Source organism: Perissodus microlepis, chromosome 7, assembly GCF_051167445.1.
Source record: "Perissodus microlepis isolate ML-2025 ecotype Zambia chromosome 7, ASM5116744v1, whole genome shotgun sequence".
NCBI classification, from domain to species: Eukaryota; Metazoa; Chordata; class Actinopteri; order Cichliformes; family Cichlidae; genus Perissodus; species Perissodus microlepis.
In genome coordinates this window covers 41,724,198-41,746,398 of record NC_140467.1, presented here as the reverse complement: position 1 = coordinate 41,746,398, position 22,201 = coordinate 41,724,198, and the positions used below count along the sequence as shown (strand labels likewise).

Sequence of the window (22,201 nt, the reverse complement as noted above, 5' to 3'; positions counted from 1 at the left end):
GCCTCACTGCTGCAGACACTTAAGTTATTTTTAGCAGCACAAGTTCCAGAGAGCCTCCAGTTTCCCTGGTGCCTTACACATGAGCTCCGAGTTTAATTGAGGGTGTGTGCTCAGTGCGGACATGCTTCATGTGTGCGTGTGGGAGTTTCTTTTATTTTCTCTCTCGCCTCATGAATGTTGCATTTTTTGTCCCCTCTAAATTTGCCACAAACACTCACATGCATGGCTGCACGCATTTATGCACATATCCGCCCTTTTGTTCTCAAGCTCTGCCACAAATATCTGCTGATACTCGTCTGTGAGTATCATAAGAGGCAAGCCTACCTGTTTCTGCAATATTATTAAAATATATAATAATAATGGATTGCATTCATATAGCGCTTTTCGAGACCCTTATAGCGCTTTACAATTCCACTATTCATTCACTCTCATATTCACACACTGGTGGAGGCAAGCTACAGTTGTAGCCACAGCTGCCCTGGGGCAGACTGACAGAAGTGAGGCTGCCATCGGCCCCTCTGGCCAACACCAACACCATACATCCAAAGCTTTAGATGACTATCAAAGGATAAACACATGCACATGATGCGCATGAGGTTTTACAACCTCATAGGAAACAGCACATTCAAACACTCTCCCCAAAAGTTCAACAGGATGAAAATACAGAGGAACCAATATTAAAATCATCACAGCCTTTGAAAGAAAAATTATACTTGTCCTTTGAAGACTTGCTTTATACTGTCTTTTGCGCTAATACATATAATAAACAGCTTATAAATCACAAGTATTCTGTTCAAAACAACCTGTAAAAGCTATTATTATTATCATTATTATTAAAAAGCTGCAGGCATGTTTTTCTTCAGTGTCTGTTTAGACACAGGATCTTGGCCATGTTGGACGCTGCATTGTGGGGTTTTTTTTTTTTTTTTTTAAAGCAGCAGGAGGAACATTTCCAGGAATACAAAGATTTCTTCCACCACGATGTCTTTGTCCTCTTCCCCTCTGCCTTTTACTTCCACAGCCTCTCTGTCGATTTGTCTTTTATTAAGTGAAATACCAAAATTGCCGCTGGAGTTTTGCAGCATGGCTGTATGGCTTTTAAGTGCGACGTGTCAGACTAGAACTTCTTCATTCACCCCACTCAAATTTTTTGACCCACGAGTCTTCCAGGAACCGTAACATTGAGGCATTTCAACATCTTAATTAACTCAACAACCCTTAACCCCTCCCCTGTGTTAATTATGTGCCGGCATCCCCGAGCAGCTTGAAAGATGTTGTCATGGCCATTTTTTTTTATTAGGGACTCCTGAAGGTTAATTACACTCAGTGCCATCATTTTATTATTTTTTCCACCAAAGCCTCATCATGAATGTGGAATAGAGCAGATAAAAGTTTCATATCATACTGGCTTTCTTCTCTTTCCAGCCATTGAACATCATAACTAATGCAGCACATGCAGCATATGCGACCTGGGCTTTTCTTTGCAGGGTTTACTTCACTGGACGTATCACTACGTGTGCATGTAAAACGTAAAACAGCAGCCACAGAATCACTGCGTTCAAAACGATTTATGAGATAGTTTTCCCACTGTGCGTTGATAAACTGTGTTTCTTTGACGCATAGTGTATACTTAATTTTTTATTGTTTTTGGATACCATGAGAACAATCTCCTACTTCTAAAAACATTAATTCTCTGTATAAAAATGTTATGGTGCTGCCAGACGCAGTGTCTTTTAGCCTTGTCTTTTCTGTCTCTCTCCGCTCTCACTGTCTCTCCCCCTTTCCATACCTGCAGAGTGATGAACTGTGTGGATGCAGGCTGGGATGTTTTCCTGTAAGACAAAAGGCTCTTCCCTCACCCGCCTGCCCACTCTCCACTAAATGCTAGTGGTTTCCAGTTTGTAATATTACTGACCAGCTCTATCCTCAATTGCAACAACAAAGACATGTGTCATTAAAATCAACATACCTTCCAGTTCTGAATGAACAGTTATTTGTAAAGCTAACCGGCTAATCTGTCATTGTCTTCTCTTTTTTGCTCTTGCTCTCTCCCCCTTTCCCTTCCTTTATCTCCCGGGTGTAGGGAATACCAGAATTCTACCCAGAACTCATGGACATCACCAACTGCCGTGTTTCTGGCCTTGTCACCTTCTGCCAGGCCTTTCATGCTGCCACTTTCAGTCGCTGCTTCTTTGCGGATCTTGCTGCCCTAAGTTTTGTCTTCAGTAACTAAAAAGTAGGTTAAACCATGTTGAGATCAGGTGGTGGCCACCTGATCACTGCCTTGAGAAACTCTTGGGTTGCTTTGGGTCACTGTTGCAACATTTGGTTGAATCTGAGCCGCTTATAGCAGAGTACACTTCAGACTTCATCCTGTTACTTCTATCAGCAATTGTGTCATCAATAAACACTAGTGACCGAGTTCCATTCAATGAAGCCCAGTGAACAATGGGCTGGGAGGTCAGTTCCTTGATCATTAACATGCAAATTGTCATGACCATTGATCAACAATCACTAATCAAAGCTCATTGATTCAGTGGGCATTTCTTGATAGTAGACCTTGACAATGATATATTTCCACACATAGTTAAAAAAATCACATAATAATTGTTCAGTTTAAAATTTAAGGTGGTGCGCATAAGGCAATCCCCAAAAACAGCAGCAGATGTGTGTGTGTGTGCGTGTTCGTCAGTCTGACTTTCAGAGAATTTCAGATGAAGTACTTTAACAGATGCGGTATCAGAGTATATTTTAGGAAGCTTCCTGTACTTGTATTCATTTACCTTTCAAGTTGATACCATGCCATAGATAGAAACTCGTGCAGGGAACGGAGCTATCATTTTACATTTCAATGTCAAAATTAAGAAATGTTTTACCATAATGTGTTTTCAGCTAGAAACCTGCACACTGAACATTAATGTCTGCAGCCTTTTTTTCTATGACCTGACATCATTTGACAAGAAGAAATGTAATCAATGAGCACTCAAATATCATAATATTTCTATTTACAGGTCTAGAATGATCAAAATGATCCCTCCAAGTAACTAAAATTATAATTATTCAATGTCAGATGTAGATGCTCTTTTCTACATAGTGCATTATGATTCTTTCCATCCTCTGAAACTGAATGTGAAATATTTTTCCCTATACAGCAGACATTTGCCCCAAAACCAAACTCGAATTACAAGTGAGAAATCCTTAGAAGCCCTTATAGATGAATGTCTGTATATAATAATCTTTTCATTATGATATCTGAGCAGGAGCTTACAGACAACACAGCAATATTTTTTTAATTTCCTCAGAGAGGCACGCCGACTGGGCCGGGACTCGCACGCCAGTGCTGCAGGTTATAATGTGTCTGTACTTCTAATAACATTTGTCACAATGTAAACAGCTCATCCACACTTCACTGCCTCTGCAGCTCTATAAATTGTTCACTTGTTGAGATGAGCACTGGCACTTTTCAGTATCTGCTGAAGATCACGACTCTTCCCTTAGATCAATGACTCAGTCATTTTTCTTCAGAGGTGTTGTCCTGCGACGCTGGATGTGATGATCACAACTGTATAGTGTTTATGTTCGGCTCAGCTTGTGAGCGCAGGACTCTGAGCAGCTCTGCTCCTCCTCCTCTAAATAGCTGATGTCTCTCTGTGTCTGCAAGCGGCTGCAGCTCGCCCGGGGTCTCATCTGAGGAGCGCAGACGAAGGTTGCAGCGATTTTTTTCCTCAAAACAGCAAGTGAAATCCAGACGCAATGCAGGTAGGGTGAGCATTTATCACTTTGACTGTTACTTTCTGTCATTGCTGAATACGATTTACCCAGAATACAGACCGATTAATCACAATAATGCTCCTGCAGTGTCTTACCTGCCCTAGCGCACATGCTCTGACCTTCTGGTTATTTATCAGCGCTAAAAAGTCTCACAACTGAACATTTGAAAGAAAGAGGACTGGACCATATGATTTTGTGATATTTTAACGATACAGAGATCCATCAATGCTCCTTTTACAGTACTCCAAAATCAATATTCCAACTTATGGAGTAACTAATACCTTGGTATTATCTGAAAACCACACATGAAGTATTAAAGGTGAAATAAGCCCTTTGAAACTGTAACTGACCATAACTTATAATACATCTGCATTATAAGACTATGCAGATGTAATGAATTTTATATTCAGTTATTGATGTTTTATGTTTCCTCAAACATGTTGCAGCTGATTATATGTTATTTTTTGCTCCTTATTGTTTATTTATTAATCATTTTTATATCTAGAGATTTGGACTACTGTGGTGGAGCAAAACCCGAAGTATTTCTCCTAGAAATGTAAATTTACTAGAAAAGAGTACCTTTCATTATTTAAGTACATTCTAAATGAGATTTGTTTCCTAAGTTTTAAAACTTAAAAGCTTACTATCCTGCCCTCAAGGAGAATACTAAAAGGAATACTCATTTGTTGTTCATGACTGAGCTCAAACACAGGGCAAAAACATATGCATGCAGCAAAACTGCAAGGCAGTCTTGAAGATACCAAAAACACGACACAACACTATGTGTGAGCTCATGCCTGCATGCAGGTGTGTGTGCATGCAAAAAGGTAACATATGTGACGCTCAGTGGGGGTCGGGTGCCCAGAGAGTTCACGACGAGGTAGATCGCACGGAGCATCTCTCTTTTAATAATGCAGCTCCCCGGATGTGAAGACCCAAAATAACCTCCTTTTGGATCTGCTAGAGCAGAATGTGAGTTCTTTACACATCATTTTGTCTAATTTTGTTCTGTTTACCCTTTAAAGGTAAATAAATGTGTAAATTCCAATGACATCTATTTGATTGTTGAATTTATTTTGATTCGGGTGAAGTAAAATCAGATTTCAGGTCAGAGGAGACCGTTTTAGACGCGCCAGAAGGCTATACGCTGCATTTATGTATGAGACTGCTAAATGTGTAGTCATGCATTTTTAAATGTGAGCGTGTGACTGGCACAGATGCATACAACATGCCTGTGTGTATGTAGGCTATGTGTGTATTCTACTATCACTCCTTATATTCTTAGTCATCCTTCACCTCACCATGGCTGTCCACTCTGATCTTTTATTGATGAAGTTTTAAGCAGTGTGAATTATTGAGCAACAGCCTTGATGCTAAGATGATTTAGCATCCTTCCATATTCAAATAGGGGACAGAGGAACTCCCCAGACAGTTGTTTCCTACAACACTCTTAATACTTTCATCTAAATATCCTCTAAACAATAAGATCTAATGGCTGCATTATTCATGCAGTGTGCAGAGAGTTAAAAGGAAAGGAGAAGAAACTTCTAAATCTAAACCTGTGGGAAAGGATAAGCAAGCAGAGTTACATATCTTAACATCACGTGGTACAGTAGCACTGATAGGTTGGGAGATCGTGCCCAAAGACCTCATTCAGAATAAAAAGCAACAAAAGAGACAAAGCCAATAAAAAAGCACTACTCTTATATTATTTCACAGTACATCATTTGTGCTGCTTAAAATCAGAAATGTGAATTACATTGCTGATACAGAAACACTGAATATGTGAGTTGTGATGATATAATGTGGTGGTAACATGAGAGCTTTTGTGCCACTGTTCCCAGAAGCGCTCCTGTTACTGGAGACCTTTTTCATTTCTTTCTCTGTTTTTGCAGACAGAAAGCACATTTCTAAATCCATCATGTGAAAAAAAGTTAAGGTCACTTCTAAAAACATAGAAATTGTCTGCAGTTTGCTGGTCTGAAGCATTCAGGTGTGTTAATGTCAGTGCATCAGCTATGACCTTGGAGAAGCAACTGTCACTGCTCATCAATCTGGGAAGACTTATGAGGCCATTAACACAGAATTCCAACATTATACAGTGAAAAAGATTATTCACAAGTGAAAAACATTCAAGATGACTGGTCAGACTGTGCAATGCTCAAAGAAACTGCAAAAAAAATCAAATCTGGACATGACGCTCAGATTCTACAGGCCTTAGCATGTGAAAAGTTCATGAGAGTGCAGATAACAGAGTTATTATAATGTTATAATTTCTATATAATTGTTCTTTTTTATTTCTTTTTGACTTTTTGTTTTCAGTTCAGTTTAGTTTTCATTGGTGTTACGACCCCCTCTGCTAGGTGTCAGGGAAGGAGTAACATACACAAGCCCCCAACACAAAACTGAGTAAAGAAAAAGGTTTTAATTACAAACTTTAAACAGAAAACCGACAGGGCTGTTCAACAGACCACTGGGCAAACAATTATTACATAAAGAAAGAACAGTCAAGAGTAAAAGTTAAAGGTTAACTAAGGCAAGCTGGCCACACACAAAACAAAAGCTAAGGGTTAACTAAGGCAAGCCAGCATCACAAAAATCTACTCACAGCCAGCTAGCAGCTCAAAACTCTAAACAGGTTCAAAGCATGCACCAAGGTTTGACAAAGTTCAGCAATATGAACAAGTTCAACAAAGATCGAAGAGGGAGGCACGAAGGGCAAACTGCATGTTCAGTCCTAAGCAGCAGCCACTGAGTGAAGGACCTCCAGCCTTTTGTAGCCACAGGTGGGCACGATCAGCCACTGATTGCCTCTTGGAGCATCACGGGATCCCCGGGCAGCCAATCGTCCGTGTGGTCTGGCACACTTCATTCTGCATAAGAGAGGGTTGGCACGGGTCTCCCAGTAACCAATCACACACAAGTCATGGCACACATGGATTTGCATGAACACAAAAAGGCAGTCTCACTCCCTCCAAGGCCCAGGGCTGTAACAATTGGTTTCTGTGTTACATTTTAATTATTATTGTATGGAGGGCACATGTCAGAGGTCAGATTTAGGAAAAATCCATGCAGGTATTAGAATAAAAACACAGAGCCTTTTAAAGACATCTCAATAACCAAAATCTCAATAACCACGTCCATTAAAGCCTCATCAGGCAAGTTATAATAACATTTTGGTCAAATTTTGGTACTAAAAGTGAGGGCATTTCCACTCTATTTTTGTTTTAGTTGGTTTTCTAAGTTCACAAAATAGTTTTTTTTTCAAAGTCTAGTTTTTATTTTAGTTAACCAAAAGGTTTTTTTTTTCACATTTAGTTTTAGTTTTGCTTACTATATTAACCTTGACAGTTAGGAAAAGACTGAACAAGTCTAGCTTGTTTGAGAGGGTTGCCAGGAGAAGTTGAAAACAAATCCCCAGACTTCTGAAACAAGTGGTGATGTTTGGCCATAATGCACATCAGCACAAACACCTCGTACCAGCTATAAGTACGATGGTGGAGGGATGATGATTCAGGCTTGCTTTGCACCCACAAGAATTTCGGCGCCTTGCAGACATTGAGTGGACCATTAACTCCTTTGTATACCAATGTATTGTAGAGTCAAATGAGGTAATCTGTCTGATAGCTAAAGCTTGGCCGAAAATGGGTCACACAGCAGGACAGATAAATAAAGAAACACTTTTTAATAGTCTTTTTAATTAATGACTAAAATGACTAAATGATCATCAATTACAAATTAAATCAATGTCTAAATGTTGCTTTGACTCATTTCACAATATAAATATGGATGCAGCTTGTGATTTCTACACCATTATTCTATTAAACATCCACATCAGTTCTATTCCTCGTTAACACTGTTCACTCTCTGCAGCGCAGTTCTTTGCTTATGTGTGCCAAAGTCTGTTCAGCCACGTGCCAGTCCCAGCTTGTTATTTCTCTAGGTTACAGCTTCTATATTAACCATTGTAGACAACATCCTAGACATCGAGACAATACACTCCAAAAGAGAAGAGCTCTGAGTATATTGGTGAGGTTTTTTAGGCTCTGGTGAAGTGGATAAAATCATTAAACCTGCTTTAAGCAACACATTAACATTCATTTGTGTCCACTTGATAAATGTGGGTCAGATATTGATTCTTGTTTAAAATCTTTGGTGTTCATCTCCACAGGGAAAATCTGGTTTGTTACCTGGTAAATGTTCAGCTATTTCTCACTGGCTAATTGCTGACTGTGTTTGTATGGATTTAGTCATTTTCAGCTGTTCATGGCATTGAAGAGAACTAAATCAGGCTTACTGAGCTAAACCATGCAACATCAAAAAAAAAAGATCTGCAGAACTGTAATTTTTATTAAAAATGAGAAATACTTTCTCTAAAATCTAATTTGTGACTAAAATACCAAAATATTAAAGAATGAATTCAGTGTAAAGAGACACGCCACAGTTAGCAGTGCCTCTATTTTACAGCCTGAAATAATTACACCTGGTATATTTACATCCACTTACAGAGAGGCGCTTTTGTTTTATTCCCCTGATTTAAAGCGTGGCTAGTTCTTTAAAATCAGGTGTGTCTGCTTCTCTTTTCTCTCTCAGAGGACAGTTTCTTTCTGTCTTCAGGCAGATGAAAAGGCGGTCGATGGCGGTCTGCTGCCGGATGCCAATGGGAAAGAGCCAAACCCGGGCGGTCAGACGGAGGGTTCAAAGTGGCAGAGACCACGGCTCTCGCGTAAATCTCTGATGAAGTGCTGCCTTGTGAAGTGGATAATTGCCAGCACCACACAGCAGGGCCCAGGTAGAAGCACAAAGAAGGCTGCAGCACCACGCTAATACCCTCAGTGGAAATTGTTGATTGTGTGTGACAGCAGGGTGGAGGAAGAGAAACTCAGGATTAATATAGGAAGAGTGCATGCCCGCTGTCATGTACTACACAATACATTGATTTTAACCATATTCATATGTGCAGTATAGATTTACTTTATAAGTATCACATTCTTTACCATGTAAACCTTTTTTCAGCTAAAAACTTCATTTTTCAGCTTTTAACCAGTCAATGAGTGCATTGTGGAGGCTTTCACTCTTGAGTTTTTATATTTTTACCCTCCTTTGTCATTCGTTCTCTCTCAAACACACACAGACAGACTGTTGCCATTCTTTGTCTGACTCCCTGAGAAGCGAAAAGTGGCACGTTTTTAAAAATGAATGCCACAGAGTCTTCCAGCATCTGCCCCTCTTTTCTTGGTTTATGTAAGTTATTGACATATACCTTCAGTGCAGACATTTTTTTCCCAATCCATCCTAACAATTTCATTTGATTTTCTTTCCATTTCTCACATTTCACTTGTTTTACCGGAAAAAAATGTAGAATGAGGTTAATAGAAATTGTCCTCTGTGGTTTCTGGAAACGACCCACTCCTGTCATCCAGACTCATTTTCTGCTGACTTGTCTCTCTGCCAGCAGACAGATGGCAATATGTCTTGGACAGGAAGACAAGAGGGCAAATGCTTTTTGGCAAACACAATATTTTGCACTTATAAGAGTACCATTATAGTGTAAATATTGTTTTTATCTATAATAATGCATTCCATCTCATGTTTAACATCAGAAAGGGAATGTGTGTGCTAATCTTAACTCATCCAGTATATTTCTGGTAGCACTATTTTGCACTTAAAGCAGAGAACAGCAAAAATTAGAATTAGATTATTTTTAGTTTTTTGAACGGTTATTCAGAGAAATTTAAAGGTTTGTTAAAGCTCCTCCACAGTCTCTGCAGCACTATCACCATCTACTGGCGTGTGGAGATTACAGCACCTGAATTTCACACACACCACTCTCTGTCTATAGTAGCTGATGGGCTGCACTGACATTCATACTGTGCGGTTGTACAGTGACTGGTAGAGTCTATGAAAGAGGAGATTCATCTGCATCAAATGAAATGCATTAAAATGAACTAAAAAACAGATGCGATGTAGGTCTGCACTGCACAGCCAATTCAACATACCCAGGGAATCTTTCTGTTATCTGGACTTACTTACCTTAAGACTGACGATCAGGATAAGCAGTAACAGGACTTTGGTTATCAGCCTATTCCAGGGTTTTCCCTGCATGCTTACATGAGTGGACCTGGCAGCATCCAATCAATCACAGTTATGGATAAGTGAACTGGCAGCAGTGTGGTTGATTTCACAAAAGATAATAGAACTGAGCACCGGGAAAATATGAAGAGGTTAAAAACATTATACAGACTGAAAGCAATACAGCTACTGCTGACAAAGCAGCATGTGTGAGAGGAAAAGCAGTGTACACACTTCAACAACACTTTTAGTATAAAGTGTGTCCACTTTAAACATTTTCCTGTAAGACTGGAACAGAGCTGCTATATTAATGACACTGAGCCTATTTGAAGACCGGAAAGAAAGCTGGCAAAAATGCAAACTGTGAGTTAACAGACTTATCGGTATCATTCTGTCATTAAGTATTTCATTAAATTAATGTTTAATTAATGTTTGCATTATCTATAATTTGTCTGTTTGTCATTTTGTGCAGAGTTAGGACCCAAACACGGGAGGCAAGCTGACTTACAAAAGGGGAGACACTTTCTTTAGGATGATGATAAAACAAATAGTGAAACATCAACAGAAGGAAAAAAAAACCAAAATCTAAATGGATACAAGGAAAGAGGACAAGTACAGAGGATAGAAGATATCTTAACAAAGGACACAGGGAAGACTGGACTGTTTTTGCACATATTAAAGGGCTGATTAGACAAAAGTTGGAATGAGACATCAGTGCAGACATTCAGGAAGTAAAACCCACCTCACGAAACTAACTATAAGAATAAAACAGGGAATGTACTGAAAACAATGAAACACAAATGAACTAACTCAAGGGAAAACACAGAAGGCGAGACAGACAGAGGAACAACTAGGAAAACCTTTGGGAACTAAACACATTAGAAAGAAACTCGCAATAGAAACTGAAGGTATATAAAAACCAGTAATTACTATATATGATAATCAACTCTAAACAGGACTCAAAATCTCAACAATAATTAAAGACTTAACTCTTTAAAGCCTAAACGATGAAATAACAGCCAGAAAAAAGTGTCAAAATAAATCAAAAATGATACACTTCAGGGTTCAATGTGTTAGGATAACATTGGCAATGAAAAGAAAACTCAAAATAAGAATTCAAAAAAACTCCAAAGCAACTAAAAACCTGGAGATTGTGACTTTGTTTGTCTTGTTGTTGTTGTTGTGCTATAGTGGGAGCACTTCAAATGCAACACTGACTTGGAAGGTCTTCCACTTTGATGATGCTCAGTGTAAAATCTATATGAAATCATAACTTGTCACCATTAGACAAGGCTCGGTTTAGTGGCTCCATGGTGTAAAGCTTTACACACCTGCCCCAACATGTGAAAGATCCTCAGTTCAATTCTGGGAGGAAATACAAACGACAGCCAAGCTAGTGTACGCCTAGTAGTGGTGTAAATCCCTGATAAATGGGAGGATTGTGTCAGGAAGGGGAACTGTGCCAAATCAAACACGTAGATCCACTTGCAGAATAAGGGAGCAGCTGAAAGTTCCTTTAGAAAAGACTCTACAACAAGCTCACTGTTCCTGCTCTTGGCCAGCTTGTACATCACACCCATCCAGAGGGGACAAATCTGTTAGTCTAAAATAAAAAATGCCCTCAATTATATCTTGGAAATCATTACATTATAATATAGATATTCTGTATCTGTATAGAGTTTTCTTTCCTTGTTGCTGTATTTGATGTTAGTAAAGAAAATGAAAGCACAAGATCTGAAGAAACTGTTAAAATACAGTTAAAATAGTTCACGTTGTTGCTGTTGCTGGCCCTGTTTCTGCTTAATAACTAAATTGGGCAACTAGCAAATTTCATTATAACTCGATAAATAGTGAACGCATTTATTCTTTTTCCAAATCATATCATCTCTAAAAGGATGAGGTAAGGACATTTTTAAATACCCTATTATGGAAATACAGAACTAACAATGATAGCTTTATAGTTCATGTTTTCTTTGGTGATTCATACCAGCGGTCCCCAACCTTTTTTGCGCCACAGACCGGTTTATGTCCCACAATATTTTCACAGACCGGCCTTTAAGGTGTCGTGGATAAATACAACAAAATAAAACCAGTACCTGTACCAGAAAAAGAAGATTCATTCATAACACGCTAGAAAAGACCCAGGGAAACCGAGTTAACGATAAAAACGATTTTAAAAAATTAACGTTAATAACCGATAAAAACCCTGAAAACCATCAATTTCACACCCAAGCCTCAACTCTCGCGGCCCGGTACCAAACGAGTCACGGACCGGTACCGGCCCATGGCCCGGGGGTTGGGAACCGCTGATTCATAGAAGTGACCTCTTAAGTTTCAAAAGCAACACAACTGTAACCTGAATGGAAAGCCCAAATGTACCATTTGAATGCGTAGATATTAAGACCTGTGCCTTAAACCAGACCTCCATGCCTGCATCAAGAAAAAATGTCCTAGCTAGCTAATTTAATTGTTTGACAAGAAGTTTTGATTGATGGCTTAGACTCCAGGCTGTAATGTTGCTTTCAGTGTAGTCATTAAAGCCTGATGATGGAACTGATGGCTGTCGGCATCTCTGCGAGCTTAAGCCACCTCACTCTTGTCTGTATTTAATAGAAGAACAGGAATACATCAGCACTTAAGGTGCATTAAACAATGTAATGATGCATTATTTTTATGGAAGGTTCCCTCATGAGCTCATGCATCTTGCATGTTTTATATATTGGCTGAGTCCATCTCACAAAAAAGACAGGTTGCAAAAAATCCACATAAAAGAAATAACAAGTTCCTGCATTTTGTTAGCTGGGCAGTACATCTGCTCTACTTTACAGTTTACAGTGCTGAGTAAAAGCCCAAGTTGAGCTTACAATGTAGTAAATTTCATTGTTGAATGACAGGAAACTACAATCATTGAGATTTTACAGGATTAAACGGTCATTTTACATCTGTACTCTACAATAACAGTTTCTTACTGTGATAAACAGTAACTGTAACTATAACAGTGCTATAATGTATAAAATATACACTTTGTAGTATACTACAGAGTATTTTAAAGTACTATTTTTTTGTCAATGTCCAGAAATTTGTATCTTCTCAAATGTCAGGGTGTCACAACCATGAGACTTTTATTATGAAATAAAAAATAATAACAGCAAGGATCACACAGACTCCAATTGGCAATCAGAATGAAAGTTTTAATGAGCTGTTGTGCTAAACATAGATATTATTTTTGATGATGATAATAATGTAAACAAAAAAGATGCAAAACCTAGCTAATAGTTTAAGCAGGCAACCATACAAAGCTAAATGCAACAGCGCAGGTTTGACTCTGACCTGAGGCCCTTTGATGGGCATGTTTACCCACTTTCCTATTTACTCTTCACTGCAAAAAGCCAAAAAATTATGGAAAAAATACAGGTCATGCTGGTGACCAATATAGGAATCATCATGTGTGAACTCAATTTAGAGTCAGAGTTTGAACTCATAAAAGTTTGCCTTCATAGACCATCTTCTTGAGCTGCTACAATAATAGAAATGATTGCTGTTAATATTTTCTACATCAGCATTTGCAGTATATGGCTGTATTTACAAAAAGTGGTGTATTGCTGTACAAAATATATTGTATTTTTACAGCAATTTGTTACAGTGTAGACACATATTATGAAGTAGGTCTAAATTTACTAAAATAAATGAATACAATGTATTTGATTATGCCATATATAATGTCCTAATCAAATAAACAGAAGCCTTTTTTCAGAAAATGAGCAATAAGTAGCTGATAGACACCTTTTTACAAAAAACCCATACATTTTCATAATGCACAACGACATCAGGTCTCAGTCTAAATTACATCGTCCAAATGTACATTTGAGGAGCTCGGCAGCTCTACTATTGATATTTCTTGTATTTTTGGCAGGGAACTATCCCCGTTCATTAGGTCCATTTAAACTCTCTAACTTACATAAACCCTCCCTGACCATCGAAATGCATATCTGGCATACATCCTCTGCCTGCTCACAGACCAATATTGTTACTCTGCACAATTGATTTGCTTTCCACCCCTCTTTCCTACTTACATTGAGTCCATTATGTTGTGCAGACTCATCAGTTGTGAACTATCCCAATGATCTTTACAATAGAGCATAATCATAAAAAACTCAAAAAGTATATATAAATACTCTTACATACATTATTTATAAAATATATATATCTGTTGTCAGTTTAGCTTTGCAGGATAGCAATAGTTCATTTCAGCTTTTGTTTTGTTTTTTGCAATGTCATAAAAGGCACAGTTTTTACAATCACAGTGGTCTAACTGCTTTTGAGCTCAGAGTGAATACATCTGTATTATTGAGTGCGTGCATTGCTGAGCAGTCCTGTAGACACAGGCAGCACCACACAGGACACAATAGTTTTCTTTATGAGTGCTGTTAATATCCCAAACATCAGAAGATGTGAATCAGTGCTTGGTATATCATTTTGCATCTTTATCATGACCGGGCATATTTAGACATCGCAGATTGCCAATCAGAAACTATTAGCAGAGGAATCCCTTCAGTAACACTGATCCACCCACCCGCCCACAACCTCAAACACACAGCTCAAGACAGTGTAAGTGGAGGTGGAGCCCTGAGTTGATGGGACTGTGGGAAAGATCCAGCAGGATGCGAAACGCTGCTGAGCCGCAGCAGAACTGAAACATCTGCAACTGGGGATAACTTTGGATAATTTGGGGGAACTCAGATTCAGTGATTTTTTTATCTACCTGCAGGAGCAAAAATGGACTTTGAACCTGTTTCTTTAATGAAGAAGGCTCTGCAGTCACTTTTGTTTTTTTCCCCCATTCACTGGCCATTTGCATATGAAAACTAACAACTAGCGGAGCTTGCACTATAGCAAGTGTTATATGTCAGTTGTTATTTTAAAGGGTTTTTTTTTAAAGGGCTTTTGCAGAAGCTATATCTAATGAATTGCAACGATGGCTTTGGAGGGCATGGAAATAATTGCTATCATTGTTGTTATTGGACTATGTATTGTTGTCCTCAAACAGTTTGGGATTTGCGACCCTTTGTCACTGGAAGGTAAGACAGAGAAAGAGAGAAATGAAACATTGATCTTTGTAGGATAGCCTTTAATATCTCACAGGGTTTTTTATATACGTAATAGAAATGGAAAAGTTAACAATAGTCATGCACATGCAGTAAGTTGAATTTTCCCGTACTGACAGTTAATTAATCCCCTTGTAACTCTTTTCATGACAAAACTTATTGTGTTTATTGGGACAAATTCATGGACTTTTGAACAAAACTCGAAGTCCATAAAAAAAGAGTAACTTTGAAAGACACTATGAGGCCTCTTCATGAACAAATTCTTACAGTGTTTTTTTTACAGCAACCCTGAACCAAACCTTTTAATTTTCTGTATCGGTAAAAATTTTGGTCTAACTAAATATTTTTTAACAGTCATATCAATTTCTCCTTCCCTGTTTCTCAACCTCTCCCATATCTTGTTCAACTTGCTATATCTGTGGCATTCTCATGAAGATGGTGAGTACCTACAATGGTATTCCTCTGCACATTATTACATGCGACTGTAATTGCATTCCAGCTGTTTTTGGAAATTCTTGGTTTTTGGTAATCGCAGTATGTACATTTTTTGGTCCTTAAGGCTGACGAAGCAAGCTTTTTTTCTCACAGTTGGCATTTAAGCTTGTCAAACACAGGTGTAACTGCATTAAATGCCAGTGGCTGTCTAAAAATGTGCAACTCCTTTTGCTTTTGCAACCCTAAAAATGTGCTTTAAATCACCCTTGTCTAATATCTTTTCATTTAAGCATCAGGATGCCAACAGCGACCTTGAAAATGCCAAAAAAAAAAAAAAAAGCATAGCAGCATGTACTTTCTGCCTGGTTATTTCTTCATAAACAAAATTATGAAGAAGAAAAAGCTTTTTCTATCAAGATTATTTCTGTTACGCCTTTAGCAAAAAATATTCCTTCATGCAATGTTCATAAAAATGTAGCACTGCACCAAATAGCTCAACTAGAACTGGAAGAGTTTGCTGTGTTACTTTAGCATAATACTTCAATGCTACAAGTTTCTCTCTTTCTCTCAAAACAACTCCCACGTCTTTCTTTCTGTTTCATCTTCTTATTTTTTACTTGTACGATGTTGAACATTCTTCTTACACCGTTGCTTCCACCCATTTGTCGTCCCTCTCCCTCTTAAACCTCTCCATGTTTGTGTTGTTTCTGTGAAGATGGTGAGCATTTTGAGTTATAGGATGTAAATGTAAATGTTTTGCCTCTATGATTTCCTTTTTCTTTCTTTCTAGTCTTACTGCTGTTTCTTCCCCCTTTCCTTCCACCCTCTCGTTTCCCCTTTTTGTCTCTTTTCGTGTGACAGACAGCAGTGACAGTGACCTTGAACTCTCCATGGTGCGTCACCAACCTGAGGGCCTCGAACAGCTCCAAGCCCAGACGCAGTTCACCAGGAAGGAGCTGCAGTCGCTTTACAGAGGCTTTAAGAATGTGAGAAAACAATCAGCATACTTAGAAGCGGTTCATCAGTTTTACTCTTTATTATTTGGCAGTGTTTTAGCACAAAGGAGCATCTTTCCCTAACCACGTGTTTTGCTATTATCCTTTATGTATTTGTGACATTGTGAGTTGCAGTTTGATTGATTAATTATAGAGTAGTTACTTAATTATAAAATATAAGCACACTTCATTACACATAAATTCAATGTACTTTGCATAAAAAGAAGCATCATTTAACTTAATTTCCTGTGGAGCACTCTCTAACCATTCCTTCTATTAAAATGAATATAAATGCTACAAAAAAAATATTCAATATAATGAAAAGTACAAGAAAAGTTCTTGTAAACATATATAGACAACCAGGTTTTTATGTCTAAACTGTGTGTAATTATTAATCATCAAATGTCAATAACATGGACTTCCAGAAAGTTTTGAATCCTGGCTTCAAGGATTGGACCACAAGAGCACTCGAAACTGGCACAAAAATGACCGTTATAATATAAACCGGCATCTTTTAAACAGAGATATGACAATCACTAATAAACCAAATAAAACCATAAAACTTCACAGACTGACTGAATACTGAATCTATTTTTAATACGTTATGGGACTACTGCGTCAGTTTAAGAAGTTCTCCTGTGTTGCTCAGGCCACTTTTCAGGTAGCCTACTCTAAACATATGATTGGAATTATAGTGTTTTATGTGCACATTTTGGCACTTCAGTCATAAAAACTTTAAAAATCCCAGGCTTAGAGGAAATTACTTTTATATTCTATCTATTTGTTGCATCTTATTGGGTTGTCTAAGCAGAGAAGCTCAGACCTCCCTCGCCCAGGCTCTTCACGGGGGATACCCAGCCCAGTAACATAATCTCTCCAGTGATTCCTGGGTGTGCGTAGGGTTTCCTCTCTGCAGGACAGGTATAAAGCAACTCACCTGTGAGGAATGCAGGAAGCATCCTAGTCAGATACTACCATTTTTCCCCTTTTTTCAAACAAAAAAAAATGTGTAATCATGTAAAATCGTTTCTCTCCAAATGTACAATTGAACAAGAAGATTATTGAAAATGAGAGCTGGATGTGCTGTCCAATCTATTTTGTGGCGTGCGTGCGTGCGTGCGTGTGTGTGTGTGTAAACAATAAGTGTGCATGCAAGTGCCTAAGGGCAGAAATCTTTATTTTGATGGCAGCTTCAGCACTTTTGCCCATTTCTTTCTTTTTATGAGCCGGTGCATGTATTGCTCAAATCGTATTGGTCAACCACGGCATGCACGCATAAACTTGGGAGTGACTTAACACATATTTTTGCCCACTGCAGGACGGGGTAATAGATATCGACAGTAAGTGGTTGTAATAGGAAGCAAAGCTCCATTAAAGAGGGGAAGGAGAAGACCGCAAGCTGATGTAAACAAAGAAGCTTTAAACTTAGAAACAAAAGAAGCCTGAAAATGTTTTAAGAGTCTTCAGAGGCATTAATGATACATAAAGAGTTGCGCAGAGAAATGTCCAGCATAAACAAATCTTTAATGATGATATCAAGAAGATGATTTTAACTAACCAAACAGATTTGTTTTCACAGCAGACGTTCTGACTTGTCATAGCAGGATAAGTACAGTAGTATTAAGTACAAGAGTATTAGTTGATACCCGGTGCTGTATTCCACTTTGCTTTGGAATTCCAGGTAACACTAAACGAGCAGAGCAATCACCAAAGTTTATTGTTCAATCTGAGTTTTTTAGTTGTTTTTGCAGCTTATTACATTTTGCACTAAAAGCGGTTTCCACACTTTTTTTGCCAAATGAAATCAAAGTTTTTGCTTCATTCCTGTGTAGTTTATTGCACTTTCTTTTCCCAGCACAAGCAAGGTATTCTCCACACATGTATCAGTGTTACTACAATTGTTGCGTTGTTTTATGACAAATCAATTCTTTGAGTAAACGTTGATCTTACAAGGTCTCAAATAAGATTTCCTTAAGTTTTTTCCTTAAGACAATGCAACATACGCTCTCTCTCTCTCGCTCTCTCTCTCTCTCTCCATATATATATATAGATAGATAGATAGATAGACAGATAACCACCTGTAGCTTTCCAATCTGATTCCTGTCTATTTCCCAAAGGATTTGTTTATATATCATTCTTAGCCTGATTTGACTGAGGATGATATTTAGAAAAATATGATTAAAAAATATGCAATATTTGTGCATATTTACTGTAAGCATAAAAGTTTATAAAAAGCACAAGTAGGGGTGGTTTGCTGGTCTGGGGGACACAAAGCCGACGAGGAATGACATCATCATCTTAGAGAAGCAAGGGCCATGTTGTCTGTGAAGGTTTTTCTGTTATCCAGGTCATCATAGTCTAAGGAGCTTGGAAAGAAAAGCGTCTGGACTTCTTTAAGTTGCTTAAAGACGTTTCACTGAGAAACTTCTTCAGTTCTAGAACCGAAGAAGTTTCTTCAGTTCTTTCCAAGCTCCTTAGACCAAGGACCGTGTTCCCATCAATCTGGGAAGGCTTGTATCACTAATTACAATCAATTTGAAGTTGATTATTCAGCTGTAAGAACTATTTTCTATAAGTGGGAAGTATTCAAGACAAGTCCCAATCTTTCCAGGATTGGATGTCCCAGCAATTTCCTGATTCACTTTTAGTGTCTCACCTTTAATGTTGTTAATATTCTGTACTTCATAACTGGTATACACTAAGTCCATATGTGTTAATGACTCCTAACTGTTCATTAGCAGAGTTAAACACTCTTTTCTTTCACTGACTTTTTTTTCTATTGTTTACCTTTCAATAGGAGTGTCCCAGTGGGCTAGTGGATGAAGAAACGTTCAAGAGCATTTACTCACAGTTCTTCCCTCAAGGAGGTACATTATGCAACTTGATAATAAAAATTATAATAAGCATGATACTTGATACTTGATATTTTAAAGGTGCAGTTTATATTTGCTAGATGCTGTTTCTTTGTAAAGTTGCCATAGCAACATTAAGTAATTAAGTACATTTTTCTCACTCCCTCTAGATTCATTTTTTTAAAAAGGACCACAGTTGATTACAGTTAATATTCAGTGCTAAACATGCATTGCAATTAACAATGGTCATTTCTTGCTTTTCATTATTTTCTCTCAGATGCAACTACATATGCACATTTCTTGTTTAATGCTTTTGACATGGACAGAAATGGCTCCATCCGGTTTGAGGTGAGTACAGCAGGGGCTGCAAGTTTAAAGGTTTTCATTTATAAAAAGCTTAAAAGAAATTAAACAATGGATTGCATTTACAGGACTTTGTTCTAGGTCTGTCTGTGTTACTTCGAGGCTCAGTTACGGAGAAACTTCGCTGGGCATTTAATCTATATGACATCAACAAGGATGGCTACATTACAAAAGAGGTACAGTCACTGAACAATGATAAAAAATAAATAAATAAAATCCAAATCTGTTGCACTTTTATGATTTCTATAAATGTCCACTTTGTCTGTCTTTTTTCCTGCAGGAAATGATGGCTATCATGACCTCCATTTATGACATGATGGGCAGGTATACTTTACCCAGCGTACGAGACGATTCCCCAGGTGAACATGTGGAGAAGTTCTTCCAGGTATACTTAATCCAGAAACAAAAATCCCAGTTTGATCAGCTGTTTTTAAAATTTGGCACCAACAAAGTTGCCATGCTCAAAGTCACTTAATTATATTGAGTTTGTGACATTTAACTGACTGATTAGATCCTTGTGTTAGTGTGCAGTTTAACAGAGGACCTAATAAAGTATGCGGTGAATGTACATTAGTACATCCAGATATTGTATTGAAGCACTGAGTGCTCAAGTAGAGTAGAAAAGTACTATAAGAACCAGTCCATTTACCAATTACTACCCAGTGCCACATTTTATTTGTTACTGTAACAGGCTACAGGGGTGTACACTTTTTTTCAGTTAGTCATTCATGAAAGAAATGAATGATAAATAAACTGAAAGAAAGAAAGAACCTGTTATTTTACCTCATGTTATCCGCTTTGTTTCTTTAATATGGATCAGAAAATGGACCGTAACAGAGATGGAGTGGTGACAATAGATGAATTCATAGAAACCTGCCAAAAGGTAAATCCTTATGTAAATCTAAAGATTTTGCCACATGATGATTGGCCAAATTTATGCACTATATTCCTTGTATAACTATTGTTTCCATAACAGGATGAAAATATAATGGCTTCTATGCAGCTGTTTGAGAACGTCATCTAGTTTCTGCAGAGAAAGGTGGACCAATAATGCTGTATAGAGCTCCCCACTACAAACGTCTGGGCCTGAACAATTTCATTTATCCTAAAAAGGAAAAACTGGGTGTTTTGACACTTTCTACTGCAAACTGATGGACACTATTGAGTTTCCAGTCAAGCTGTTTCATGCAGAGAAATGTACAGGATTCACCAAAATCACCTGAGAAAACAATGTTTCTTTGCATGATATTTCAACTTTTATTTCTGCACATGAAACAACGTGCTGTGATTACCAGATGAGCATGAGTGTTCGCCTGACATTAGAGAGCATGTACTGCAAACCACCTCAAACACAAATGATTCATTTTATTGTATTTTTTTGCCACAAACGTGCAAATGAGAATTCTTTGTTACTATATTCAACTGTGCAGAAATGAAACCCAGACATTGTTGTGCTTACCAGAATCCAATTGAAATAAATATTTGCTCTCACATACTGATACTCCTGCTGAATCCCTTCTTTTTATAAAAAAAAAAATGCAACAGGCAAAAAAAATACCACATGTGCATTTTATCAGTTTCCATATGTTTAAAAGTCCTTATAGAAAATAGAGTATAGAGTAAGTGATTGTATCAAATTTGTTGCACTGAATCTGGCATTTTGTAATAGTAAAGCTCTTAAAATGCTGTAAAACAAGTCATTCACAGTCTTAAGTCACTGTATAAGGTCAGACAAACAATACTGCAGTTGTGCAAGATGAAGCCTCAGGGGGCTTCTTTAAATTCCTGATCTAAACCAGTGCTTCATGGTCATGGTCCCAAGAGGGATTATTCCTGATCTTTTAGCCTTTGGCAGACAGTCATCTCTCATGCTCTACATCCTCAGAGTTCTCTTTATCCTCTCCATTACAGGTTTGTTCTTTGTTCCATGTAAAAATAGTTTTATTCTCTAAGTCTGACAATGGAATTTCATTTTCAAGTTCTGACATTAAATTATAATCTTTAAGAAATAATACTAAAAAAGAAAAATGCACACACAATCAGTCACTGGCTCAACTGCCCCCTTATTCTGCAGGCCATGCTTCCATCCAAAGGACCGGTGTTCTGAGAAACCATCCTACTCTGACAAAACGTCCTACCCGTATTATAATTTGACGGTGACTTGCGATTAAACCTAACCCTGCCCCTAACCATAACCCTAACCATAACCTTAAGAAGTATTCCGGATGGGTGAGAGAAAAAGAAGTTAATTCGCCTGCTGGTTTTGCACAGTTCTTATATTACTTAATGAATTCTGACTTTTTCAGTTTTACTTTTTTGGGGCAGAAGTCTGAATTTAATTTAGATTTCTGATTTGGTTTTCTGATTTTAATTACAATATTCATTACAAACTTTTTCCTAGAATTTGACTACAATTTTATTTCTGAACTTTTTTTTTTCTCAGGATTCTGAAAAATGTTATAAGCCCAGAACATTTTTAGTGGTCAGACACTTTATGTAGACATAAACATAAATAAATACTAAATGAAATGTTAGTTGAGACAGTAATGTTTTGATTTGTTTGCACTCATGTCCATTTGCTGAGTAATGAGAGAAACTCACACTGCAT

General features: G+C 37.8%; 1 protein-coding gene across 3 annotated transcripts; it reads left to right on the top strand.

Annotated features, from left to right (window-relative positions):
- Positions 1-3,434: 3,434 nt before the first annotated feature.
- On the top strand, positions 3,435-21,092 carry LOC146383714 (calsenilin-like). 3 transcript variants are annotated; one of them, XM_084935127.1, is made up of 9 exons: positions 3,435-3,759; positions 8,389-8,563; positions 16,245-16,369; positions 19,176-19,245; positions 19,508-19,578; positions 19,662-19,769; positions 19,874-19,978; positions 20,414-20,476; positions 20,570-21,092. In XM_084935127.1, the coding sequence occupies exons 1-9, from the start codon at positions 3,754-3,756 to the stop codon at positions 20,615-20,617; spliced, it is 771 nt and encodes a 256-aa protein (XP_084791253.1). In that variant the 5' UTR covers positions 3,435-3,753; the 3' UTR covers positions 20,618-21,092. The 3 variants fall into 3 exon arrangements, with proteins under 3 accessions (XP_084791253.1, XP_084791252.1, XP_084791254.1); XM_084935126.1 differs by having other exon boundaries at positions 3,436-3,759; positions 8,365-8,563; XM_084935128.1 differs by lacking the exon at positions 3,435-3,759 and adding an exon at positions 4,623-4,743 and having other exon boundaries at positions 8,365-8,563.
- The last annotated feature ends 1,109 nt before the right edge of the window (positions 21,093-22,201 follow it).

Coding starts and splice junctions, on each gene's coding strand:
- LOC146383714 (XM_084935126.1), top strand. Junction 16,370..19,175: donor TTTACAGAGGCTTTAAGAAT/GTGAGAAAACAA, acceptor ACCTTTCAATAG/GAGTGTCCCAGTGGGCTAGT. Junction 19,979..20,413: donor ATGTGGAGAAGTTCTTCCAG/GTATACTTAATC, acceptor AATATGGATCAG/AAAATGGACCGTAACAGAGA.